At 42.6% G+C, this 12,867-nt stretch overlaps 1 protein-coding gene across 1 annotated transcript in view; it reads left to right on the plus strand.

The window, feature by feature from the left end:
* The window catches only part of LOC120032228 (ceramide kinase-like), a 34,928-nt gene extending 22,622 nt beyond the window's left edge, over positions 1-12,306 (plus strand). Inside the window, exons 7-12 of the mRNA XM_038978219.1 lie at positions 6,522-6,596; positions 7,079-7,231; positions 7,426-7,620; positions 8,920-9,131; positions 10,351-10,559; positions 11,589-12,306. Of these exons, the coding sequence (XP_038834147.1) occupies positions 6,522-6,596; positions 7,079-7,231; positions 7,426-7,620; positions 8,920-9,131; positions 10,351-10,559; positions 11,589-11,700 (956 nt within the window). The 3' untranslated portion in view covers positions 11,701-12,306. The remainder of the gene's footprint in view (positions 1-6,521; positions 6,597-7,078; positions 7,232-7,425; positions 7,621-8,919; positions 9,132-10,350; positions 10,560-11,588) is intronic.
* Positions 12,307-12,867: the final 561 nt, after the last annotated feature.

The following is a 12,867-nucleotide window of genomic DNA, read 5'->3' on the forward strand; positions in this document are numbered from 1 at the left end:
TTTCACCACCGTGAAATCCATTACTTCACAAGACCTAAGGTTGAAGATGGAGGAGGAGAATCAAATCACAGCTGGTTAGGCCTATAGCTTCAGTGATTCTGTAGGTTAATGCTGCTACTTAGCATTGAATGCCTGCTGCTGCTGGGGTCTAGAATTAGTCTTTTTCCAGTCAGTCAGATGAAGATGAAATGATTACTATAAGCCAGTTGACACTATATATCTAGAGAAAAGGACTCACAGTATCACCGTTTTTTGTTGTGCATTTGCCTTGGTTGGCGTCCCACTGACAGGTTTCATGAGGTCAAGTGTTGCCCTTTTCTGCTGCCACTGCTTAGCCTGTATAAACATTTTAAATGTTGTTACCTATCAATCAATCAAAACATAATTTTGAGGCTGATAAGTGATAGTGATAACCAACTGTCATGGTGTAGTGCGGTTCCATATACCAGGAGAAATAATAACTCAAAGTAATAACGATGTATTAATCAGACGTGGTAAGATGGCGAACAGAACCTCTCGGTATCAAATAGACGTTCACTGAATAGTATGAGTGTTTAAAAAGGTCAACACAGCACTCATACAGCCTTGGTTAGAGTATCCAAGTCCACAGTTTTATCAGGTAACCTACCTAGAAACCTAGTGGCTGTGTGTAGCTCAACACATTCACATTGTCTTATCCCATATTTTCTCGGTGCTATGTTCAGGTTAACGACTGAACCTTGACTCATGTTCTGTTAGGTAGGCAGACCGAGCTAGTGAGAGAAGCTTTGGAATGATTTGAATGAGGAAGTGAGTCAAAACTGCAGAAAATATCCCCTAGATAAAAATCTGGAAATTCAGAGGGATATTTTTAGCTGCGAGAGTAGCTAGTTTCCTCTCTTCTGTGAATATTTTGACTGGGTGTTAAGATTTGTTGTTTGAAAATGACTGCGTCGAAACAATGACTGGTAAATGATCCAAGATGATCCAGGAACAGCTCAGTTAATCCCTACCATTGTGACAATGAGTCGTCATAATGCTGGATCAAATGTACAAGATCTTAGGGGCATTGGCAAACACAATGTAAGTGATTTAATTGATGTACCCCTAATTGCGCTGAATATATCTGTTTATCCTACAGCTATTGTAAGCAGTAATCATGAGCCTATAAACCAGAATTACACTGTTAGCACTGAGGCGGTGTGCAATAGTAGGAAGCTCACCCTGCAGCTCACCCTGCACTATCAGCTCCTATGTAAATAACATGAGTAAGTCTACCTCTGAGAAGCTTCCCAGTAAAGCATTAAAAACAATCAAGCAACCCAGAAAAGTGCTAAAAATAGCCCATATTAACATATGTAGCCTAAGAAACAAGGTCCATGAAGTCAATAACTTGCTTGTAACAGATGACATTCATATTCTGACTATCTCTGAAACCCACTTAGATAATACCTTTTGATGATACAGTGGTAGCAATACATGGTTAGAACATCTACCGAAAAGACAGAAATGCCAACAGAGGTGGTGTTGCAGTCTATATTCAGAACCACATTCCTGTAAAGCTTAGAGACGATCTAATGTTAAATACTGTTGAAGTAATATGGCTACAGGTTCATCTGCCTCACCTAAAACCCATTCTTGCGGGAAGCTGCTATAGACCACCAAGTGCTAACAGTCAGTATCTGGATAATATGTGTGAAATGCTTGATAATGTATGTGATATCAACAGAGAAGTATATTTTCTGGGTGATTTTTAAATATTGACTGGCTATCATCAAGCTGCCCACTCAGGAAAAAACTTCAAACTGTAAGCAGTGCCTGCAGCCTGAATCAGGTTGTCAGTCAACCTACCAGGGTAGTTATAATAATTAAATCATCAACATGTATTGATCACATCTTTACTAACGATGCAGATATTTGCTTTAAAGCAGTATCCAGATCCATAGGATGTAGTGATCACAATATAGTAGCCATATCTAGGAAAACCAAAATTCCAAAGGCTGGTCATACAAGAAGTTTTGATGTGATTCATATGTTGACGATGTAAAGAATATTTGCTGGTGTGTAATGAGGAGCAACCAGATGAAGACGTATTTATGAAACTACTTATTCCAGTTACTAATAAGCACGCACCCATTAAGAAAATGACTGTAAAATCTGTTAAATCTCCTTGGATTGATGAGGAATAGAAGAATTGTATGGTTGAGATGGATGAGGCACAAGGTATGGCAATTAAGTCTGGCAGCCCAACTGATTGGCAAACGTACTGCAAATTAAGAAATCATGTGACTAAACTAAAGAAAAAGAAACTACACCCTGAAACAAATATAAATTCTATAAAGAATGATAGTAAAAAGCTTTGGGGCACCTTAAATAAAATTTTGGGAAAAAAGGCCAACTCGGCTCCTTCGTTCATTGAATCCCAAAGCCCACTGATATTCCAAACTACTTTAAACCTCTTTCAGCTAGGGGGCAGAATTTTTATGTTTGGAAAAATAACGTTCCCATGGTAAACAGACTATTTCTCAGGTGCAGATGCTAGAATATGCATATAATTGACAGAGTAGGATAGAAAACACTCTATCCTACGGTGGGATAGAAAAGTTTCCAAAACTGTCAAAATATTGTCTGTGAGTATAACAGAACTGATTTTGCAGGCGAAAACCTGAGGAAATCCAACCCGGAAGTGCCTCTTTTTTAAAAATCCCTGTTCCGTTGCCTGCCCCCTCCATTTAAAGGGGTATCAACCAGATTCCTTTTCCAATGGCTTCCTCGGGCTGTGACCAGGCTTTAGACATAGTTTCAAGCTTTTATTTTGAAAAATGAGCGCGATTTTTCAAAACGCGTCAGGTGTCCTTTGATTAGTTCCTGCGCGCGACATGTAGTAGCTTGACATTTTCTTTCTCTGTAGTATTGAATAGGTTACCGTCCGGTTGAAATATTATTGATTATGTATGTTAAAAACAACCTGAGGATTGATTATAAAAAACCTTTGACATGTTTCTACGAACATTACGGATACTTTTTGGAATTTTCGTCTGCCCTTCAGGACCGGAACGAGCCTGTGGTTTTCTGAACATAACGCGCAAACCAAATGGTGGTTTTTGGTTATAAAACTAATCTTTATCGAACAAAAAGAACATTTATTGTGTAACTGGGAGTCTTGTGAGTACAAACATCTGAAGATTATCAAAGGTAAGCGATTAATTTTATTGCTTTTCTGACTTTCGTGAACAAGCTAATTTAAGGCTAGCTGTTCTTAGTGTTTTGTCTAGTGATTGATAAACTCACAAACGCTTGGATTGCTTTCGCTGTAAAGCATATTTTCAAAGTCTGACACGATAGGTGGATTAACAACAAGCTAAGCTGTGTTTTGGTATATTTAAATTGTGATTTCATGATTATAAATATTTTTAGTATTTTTTGGGAATTTGGCGCTCTGCAGTTTAGCGGTTGTTGTTGATAAATGATCCCGGTAACGGGATCCGTGCGTCAAGAAGTTAATGACTTTTTCGTTGGCAAGATAAGCAAACTTAGAGATGACATGCCAGCAACAAACGCTGACACTACACATCCAAGTATATCGGACCAAATTATGAAAGACAAGAATTGTAATTTTGAATTCCCTAAAGTCAGTGTGGAAGAGGTGAAAAAAGTATTGTTGTCTATCAACAATGACAAGCCACCGGGGTCTGACAATCTGGATGGAAAATGACTGAGGATAATAGCAGATGATATTGCCATTCCTATTTGCCACATCTTCAATTTAAACCTAATAGAGAGAGTGTGCCCTCAGGCCTGGAGGGAAGTTAGTCATTCCGCTACCAAAGAATAGTAAAGCCCCCTTTACAGGCTCAAATAGCCGACCATTCAGCCTGTTACCAACCCTTAGTAAACTTCTGGAATTTTTGGGGGACGAGATACAATGCTATTTCACAGGAAACAAATTGACAACAGAATTTCAGCATGCATATAGGGAAGGACACTCAACAAGCACAGCACTTACACCCAACGGCTGAGAGAAATGAATGATAAAAAGATTGGGGGTCTTGTTAGACTTCAGTTCAGCTTTTGACATTATTGATCATAGTCTGCTGCTGGAAAAACGTATGTGTTATGGCTTTACACCCCCTGCTATAATGTGGATAAAGAGTTACTTGTCTAACAGAACACAGAGGGTGTTCTTTAATGGAAGCCTCTCAAATATAATCCAGTTAGAATCAGGAATTCCCCAGGGTAGCTGTTTAGGCCCCTTGTTTTTTTTCAATTTTTACTAACGACATGCCACTGACTTTGCGTAAAGCCAGAGTGTCTATGTATGCGGATGACTCAACACTATACACGTCAGCTACTACAGCGACTGAAATGACTTCAACACTCAACAAAGAGCTGCAGTTAGTTTCAGAGTGGGTGGCAAGGAATAAGTTAGCCCTAAATATTTCTAAAACTAAAAGCATTGTATTTGGAACAAAACACTCACTAAACCTTAAACCTCAACTAAATCTTGTAATAAATAATATGGAAATTGAGATGACTAAACTGTTTGGAGTAACACTAGATTGAAAACTGTCATGGTCAAAATATATTGATGCAGTAGTAGCTAAGATGGGGAGAAGTCTGTCTATAATAAAGCAATGCTCTGCCTTAACAACACTATCAACAAGGCAGGTCCTACAGGCCCTAGTTTTGTCGCACCTTGACTACTGTTCAATCGTGTGGTCAGGTGCCACAAAAAAAGGACTTGATTCAGAGCAATTGGCTCAGAACAGGGCAGCACGGCTGGCCCTTGGATGTACACAGAGAGCTAATATTAATAATATGCATGTCAATCTCTCCTGGCTGAAAGTGGAGGAGAGATTGACTTCATCACTACTTTTATTTATGAGAGGTATTGACATGTTGAATGCACCGAGCTGTCTGTCTAAACTACTGGCACACAGCTCAGACACCCATGCATACCCCACAAGACATGCGGGGACAATAGGTCTCTTCAAAGTCCCCCAGAACAGACTATGGGAGGCACACAGTACTACATAAAGCCATGACTACATGGAACTCTATTCCACATCAAGTAACTGACGCAAGCAGTAAAATTTGATTTTTAAAAACGATTTTTTTTAAAACACCTTATGGAACAGCGGGGACTGTGAAGCAACACAATGTGTCACAGACACATGCATACACACACACACACACACACACACACACACACACACACACACACACACACACACACACACACACAATAACATACGCACTATACATACACATGGATTTAGTACTGTAGATATGTGGTAGTGGTGGAGTAGGGGCCTGAGGGCACACAGTGTGTTGTAAAATCTGTGAATGTATTGTAATGTTTTTAAAATTTTGCTGGACCCCAGGAAGAGTAGGGCTAACTAATGGGGATCCATAATAAATACATGCTTGGCTCACACAGTCACACACCCAAGACAGCCAGGCTTCCTTCACACACACATCTTCAATCTTCACTTGAGTAAGAAATATGGAAGTGTAAACCAGTCTGTAGCACGACAGTATGTTTTCATTTCAATTCAATAACTTTTCAAAAAGTATTGGAGAAGCAAACCAGTCAGCCCATGGCACCCTTTTACTCTCTGCTGTGTCATTGTCCGATTCTTGATAAGAGCAATCTGAAAAGAGAGGAGTGTGATTACTAAGCAATGAGTCCATCTGTAAACTGCAGGGCTGATTTCCCAGGCTCTCTGTTCTGTCACGGTTCCCCGAGTCAGCTGAAAACATCTAGCTTGCATCCCGAACAGCACCCTATTCCCTATATAGTGCAATACTTTTGATCGGAGCCTATTAGGGAATAGGGTGCCATTTGGGAAGCATACCTAGCATCAGTCTGCAGTCTAGCTGTAGAGATGGAAATAGGAAATAAGTCTGTCTCCTCACCGGTCTGTCTTGGTGTCGTTGGTTCGTCTCAACAGATCGTGAATTATCTAACTGTGACAGATATGCCTGAAATTACTGTCCCCAGGCTGAACGGTAGCGCACGGTCGATAGAGACCTATTACCATAATATAATATCAAATCAGAGATTTTGAAGTCAAACGGAACATTTCTCTCAAGTGCCAGGAAGGGTCTGCATCTCGCTTTCCCCTCATTTCCTGTGTAGTGAGTGCTGATTGCCCAGATCCAGACAGACCCATTGGCTATGATATCTTTCTTTGGCCCTGGTACATATCATCTCTTTTCTGCCTAATAAAACTACTTAAACTCTTTATCTAACTCCATCTCAAAACTCTCTTCATTAAACACTTTTATGGCCATTGATGATTCAGTAAAACCATATTTAAACACTTAAACAATGATAACTCCTGGATACAGACAAAGCCTAGTCCTGGGGTGAAAGGCCATTTCAATAGAGATTTTACATTGGACATGCTTTTTAGTCCAGGACTAGGGTTAATCTGTTTCTGGGAAAACGGCCCCCAAAGTTGGTGGTTTGGGATTTGTCCTGAGATTCAAGATACTATTACGTGACTGACGAGGCCTGTATCTCTCCTATCCAACAGGTTCGACTGACTGTATCTGCTATTCTACAACAGGCACCAACGATCCAGTGACTTCAGCCCTGCACATCATCATGGGTAAGTAGCCATACACACACAAACACATACTCTCCGTACCAAACAGGTCTATCTGTCTTCTACCTGTCCACGTAGAGATTTAATAGAATTTCTTAATATATCTCGGTGACAATGCTCACAATTAGCTGCATCTCTCAATAGTACAGCATTCTATGTCCGGGTACAGTACAGCATCCTAAGTCCTGCAGGTACACTTGTGTTGTCCCATGCACACAGTCTGGAGTGTGGTTTAAAGAGATAACATTGCACTCTACTAGAGTCCTGTCCAGGGGGTTTGGGTCAATTCAGGAAGGACACTGATATTCCAGTTCTCTTCCATGCTTTTCAATGAGGAATTTGGTTCACTTTCTGAATTGACTGATGTTGAAATGGCATTGACCCTGACACCAAGACTATTCTATATCGAGTGTTCCGTGACATCATTCCAACCAGTTGAATAAGGCCCTTTCTGTCCATTTTTTGTCTGTGTGTTCCTCCTCCAGGTGACTCCCAACCCATGGACGTGTGTTCTGTCCATCACAACAACACCTTCCTCAGGTACTCCGTCTCGCTGCTCGGATACGGTTTCTACGGAGACGTGCTGACGGACAGCGAGAGGAAGCGCTGGATGGGGCCTTCCAGATACGACTTCTCAGGTAAATCATGGAGTTATAATTGTCATTACAATTGCAGTCAGACAATTAGTTACTACATTATGTAGTAAAAAAAAAAAATCTCCATTTCCGAATATGACCTACAGTGAGTGAAAGGGAGGAATGAGTGGAGAAACTAAACATTTCACACAATGTCAACATCAGGATTTCAAAGCCACACACTGCTTCTGTTGCAGGCCTAAAGACGTTCCTGACCCATCAGTATTATGAAGGGACCGTCGCTTTCCTGCCCGCAGAGGACAACCTGGGGAACCCTAGAGACAAGATCAAGTGCAGAACTGGGTGCCATATCTGTGAGCAGGGTGCCAACAATGCGCACCTCCTCTCAGGGGATCATGTCCACAAGATGGCTGAAGAGAACTCTGACAAGGGTAAGAGGTTATAGTCCTCTGTAAGTGTGTGCTGTGTATAGTATTTTCCCTGATGCTATGTCTGTTGATAAAGCTGATGTCCCTCCTGTCCCCCACGTCTGTTCCCTCGCCTGTCTGTCTCTCTCTCACTGCCATGACGCCCTACAGACAGTCATAGTATACCGTTTGGTGTTGAACACACACACTCCTCACAGCCCACTCTTCTCATCCCAGACCCTTATCTACCCCACAACACACATACACACACACTACAGTCCCCACTTTTGGGAAATGGGGAACTCTCTTCTCAGCCGGCATTTGTTTATTCTGAGCAGCAGATAGGAGGATAAGTAGTTTACTGAGAGCCACAGAGATCCCCTTTCTCCTCTCATCTCCCGGGACTCTAATTGGTGTTAATTTCCGGCTTCTCTGTCGTGGCTGGCTGGAGAGCTGGCTGAGGCGACAGATCCCTGTGGTGCTGGGACACACGCACGCACACGCACGCGCACGCACGCACGCACACACACGCACGCACACACACACACGCACACACACACACACACACATGCACACACACACACACACACAGACACAGAACAGAGGGAGACAGAACCTCACTAATCAGGGAGATAGTTGGTCTGGCTGCCAGAGTTGGCGGTGGACTTGCTGCACACGTTTTGGCGATCAAATCTCCAACAACTGCTTAAGCAATGGGGCAAGACGCCGGCTGGGTGCCACGTCGCAAACAAGCCTCCCGAAATGTTAATGTGTGAGGGACACTTGAGAGGTTCCCGAGCTAAGACAATGCCAAGACCTACAATAAAGTTTGTAAATGTCTATTCATAATCCGATTGGTAGTTTTTAAAGACGTCTAATCATTTACTTTCCAATTAAATGTATTTGTTTTTTAATCCCTGGGGACTTGTTAATGTTGGTTCAGGTTATCGTTCCTGTGAGTTTGTTTTATGAGACGAGTAGAATAATTAAGCGTTTTATGGACTCGGATCACATAATATTCCCCATGCGATCAGGGATATTATCGTAAAACACTCAGACATTTTGGAGTTACTGTACATCCCCCATTAAACCACTCAACCAGTAATTGAATGGCAGAAGACTTTGATTCACCTGACTGTTACCGAGTGGCATCACATGAGTGTAATAACACAAACTATTTTGTCCAGCCTCGCTCCTGATTTTAGAGCACCCAAAGAGTCAACAAGAGTGTTTTATATTTTACTAGCATAATACAGACGCAGCACTGTAGGAAGAATTTCCCCAAAGGGATGACACATTTAATCGATCAACTTGTGTTTAAAGAGACCAGCGGTGATGGTGTATGGCGGGTGATCCGGGGGAAGTTCCTAGCAATCAACGCTGCCAGTATGAGCTGTGCCTGTCCTCGCAGCCCTAGAGGCCTGTCGCCCTATGCCCACCTGGCCGATGGCACCACGGACCTCATCCTGGTACGCAAGGCCTCCCGCCTCGACTTCCTCCGACACCTCATACGACACACCAACAAGGACGACCAGGTGGGGAACTCTGAGTTGTTATTGAGAAAAACATTTGCTGTAATTTATTTATTTTCACATTGGCAAGCATAAAAGATCATTAGATGTAAGATGATTCAATCAGAGGTGGATATCACCCCCGCCAAAAGTTATAAGATTTAGCAAAAATATTTGCGAAGTAAGTACTGATTATTTTCAAACCATATTCATCTCTGGTGATGTATTGTGGATCAAGCCAGTACAACTTTTGAAAGTCACAAGGAGTTCAGGAGGAGACGGAGAATTCCTCCGTCACTCACTCAGTCACTCATCTCGCTCACGTACTGCATGTCATGGGTTACTCAGCCTTCGCAGAGAGAGATGGAGATTGAGCGGGAAAGAGTTTCCCTGTACTTTGCTTGCAGACCTCACGGTTTAGTTGGCTGACACAGCTCTTTCTAAATCGGGGTATACCTCAGTTCAGACACTCTCTTGCGTCCCACTCCGCTCTCTCACTTTTTCGCAAATATCCCAATTCTTCAAAGCGATATCCCAATTCTACAAAGCGATATCCCAATTCTACAAAGCGATATCCCAATTCTACAAAGCGCTATCCCAATTCTACAAAGCGATATCCCAATTCTACAAAGCGATATCCCAATTCTTCAAAGCGATATCCCAATTCTACAAAGCGATATCCCAATTCTACAAAGCGATATCCCAATTCTTCAAAGCGATATCCCAATTCTACAAAGCGATATCCCAATTCTACAAAGCGCTCTGGATAACTTGCATCATCCTCCTGCGCATACTGCTACACACACAGGTGGGACGGTAGGATGTTCATTGCATTATACCTCTGTACTATCTGCATAGCCCATCCACCACGGAGCGAAACAAGGAGTGAGAGGGCCAGTAAGTGTATTCATAGTTTTGTCAGAAAGCTTTTTAGGGGACACTTGGTATGAATACTAACCAGGTCCGGTCATAAAGTGAATGCGATGGAGAATAAATCGCTCTGACACGCTCCTCTCAGACAGTCTGTGGAGTAGAACTGAGTAGTGATGGGGGGGATAAAGGGAGATTGTTTTCTGGAGCAGTGAAAGATGGAGACCTTTGGTACTGTTGACTGACCCCTTCTTTTCCCTACTTTCTATCCATCCCCTCTTGTCTTTACTCCCTTCTCCTTATTCCTACCTCTATCCATCCCTCCCTCTCCATACCTCCCTCCCCTAACTTCCATCCCTCTCTGCCGCCGCAGTTTGACATGTCCTTTGTGGAGGTACACCGTGTGCGGCGGTTCCGTTTTGTTCCAAAGCACAGCAGCGTGATCTCGGAGGTGGATCTGAGTGAGACCAGTGGGAAGAAGATCTGTAACCAAGTGTGTACGGCCCATCCCAACGACGACACAGGCCATAGCAACTGGAACTGTGATGGGGAGATCTTGCCTCATGCGGATATACAAGTGAGGTATGCTATTCGGAATTTGAACATGTTGGTTTTGTTAGGAGATTTAAGACGTTTGAGGTTTACCCACGTGCAAACACACACACACACAGTGGTCCCATTTCTTCCACCACAACATCAGTAGAGATCTTTAAATAGCATGATGGTGGCTCTCCCTCCACCACCGCGATGTCAGTAGAGTTCTTTATATAGCACAATAGGTGGCTTTCCTCCTGAACACATCATTGACTTTATGCTCCATTATACTTTGCCAATGAGGCATGGCTGTGTAATCCTAGTTTATCTAATTTAATATCCCTTCCACTGTTAAGAGCCTACTCACTTTTAGTCCATTCATTTATTGCCTTTTTCCTCTCCAGTAATTGTTCTCGGAATGAGTCAGCGAATGAGTGGCTGAGATAATTAATGGTGATAACCCTGATCGCTCCCAAAAAATAAAGAAAAAAGGAAGACCGAAAGAAATAGGCTGCTTTCTATCACTGCTAGACACAATATTAGTAGGTGACTTCAATTGTATTTTTTTTAAAATCTTGGTTAAGTGTTTGATTGAGTTTGTCTGGATTGCCTGATGGGCAGTGTATACACATGTGTGACTATTCCATTGGTTATGTTGGTTCCATTGCACCAGGCAAGCTCAGTCAAGCACAGCTGAAGTATTTAAAAGAAAACAAATACTATTTCAACCACCAGTGTGACTGACTGGAAAATAAAATCTGTGGCATCATCTGAGTTGAACTTTTATTAAAAAGTCAGGGTCTCTATACTGCATTAACTGCCACAGTACCTACTGGACCATTCCGAGTCTCATCACAGTGTTTCTGTAACCAAGCCACGTGAAAGCTAAATAGCAATCTCAGTTTTTACTCTAAAATGGACAGTAAAAGCTTCTGAACTTGGAACCTGATCTCCATTCGAATTAGTTTTACATCTGTGATATGAACAGTAAAGTCAGACTAGAAACGAACACTCATTATGTTGATAAATGTGTTACTGTTCTTCTGTCTGTGTGTGTGTGTCTCTCTCTCTCTACAGTGTTCACTGCCAGCTGATCAGACTATTTGCCCGAGGTGTCGAGAGGGGGACCACGTTTGACACTTACACATGTTCTGTAATAGAAGGATCAAGTCTCTCGTGGCAAGCTTAGGGTGACCAACTGTCCCGAAGTGTGCTAGAAAGTCCTGCATTTGGACCCTTTATCCCTCTTCCTGCAACCACACATGCGTGTCCTGCATTACTTTCTTATTTTTTTTAAAGTCGGTTTGTCATGTATTTCAGACTTCCCATTTATTCGATGAGAATTGCCATCAGCTTGCGCTTTTGACAAGAAATACAGGCTATCATATGGAGCTTTCCCTTCCCAGTCAAGTATCTCTCCTGATGCATCTCCCCGCAGAACTTAAGCGAGCATCTACCGCAATTACACAAGATTGTAGTACAGGTTCCCGAGAATATGGAGACCCATGATGAGATGAAAGAAAAGGAGGCGTCTGTTCTATGTGCCTCAATCAAGTATGCGACTGACGTTCTGCGTGGACGTCTACAGACAATGTGATGGAAGTAGAAATCACTTAGCTAGACTGTCAGTAATGCCTCACTGTTTCTACGTACCGCTGTGATACAATGTGAGGGCAGAGGAACTCATGGGTAATCAGAGGTCCCGAAGTGGTTTTGCTTTCCCAGGAAGTATCGCACCTGTGGCACAGAGCAACAGTTTGTCTATATAGAAGTTATTTAGTTAAGACTAGTAGCCCCCTCACTAGCGGGGGGGGGGGGGGGGGGGGGGGGGGCTGCTGCCAGTGGGTTGTCCTCTGTGTGTAGGGTAATGTCTTTGTAAGAGTGCCATCATGATGAGTTAGCGCCGTTACAATTATACACCAGCCTGCCATCAGACAGATGCTGCTTCCTACAGCCAAAACATCAGCCAACTCTAGGACACACACACACACTCCATGCACGCACACACATCTATCATCTGCCACTGTGAGACCACACACAAACCTAAACTCTCAACACTGTGGGAGGCTCGGGCCTGTTCTTTTGGAAACCTCTCCAAGATCATTACTGGTTGCTGTGAAAAGCCATGATTATATTTCAACTCTGAGATGTGAGTGAATCAGGTAGTGCTATAATGTTCCCTGTGGGTGTACGGTCTATGTGGCTGTCAGATTCTGATGAACTGGCTGATGTTAGTCTGTTTGCTGCACAATACATATATCTGTGTGGAACCAAAACTCGCTAAGCCAGCTGAAATGGGGGAACGTTTTGACCAACACATGAGATCTGCTGAATGCTTTATAATGACTGAATATTA

This window comes from Salvelinus namaycush, chromosome 38 (genome assembly GCF_016432855.1).
Source record: "Salvelinus namaycush isolate Seneca chromosome 38, SaNama_1.0, whole genome shotgun sequence".
Lineage (NCBI taxonomy): Eukaryota > Metazoa > Chordata > Actinopteri > Salmoniformes > Salmonidae > Salvelinus > Salvelinus namaycush.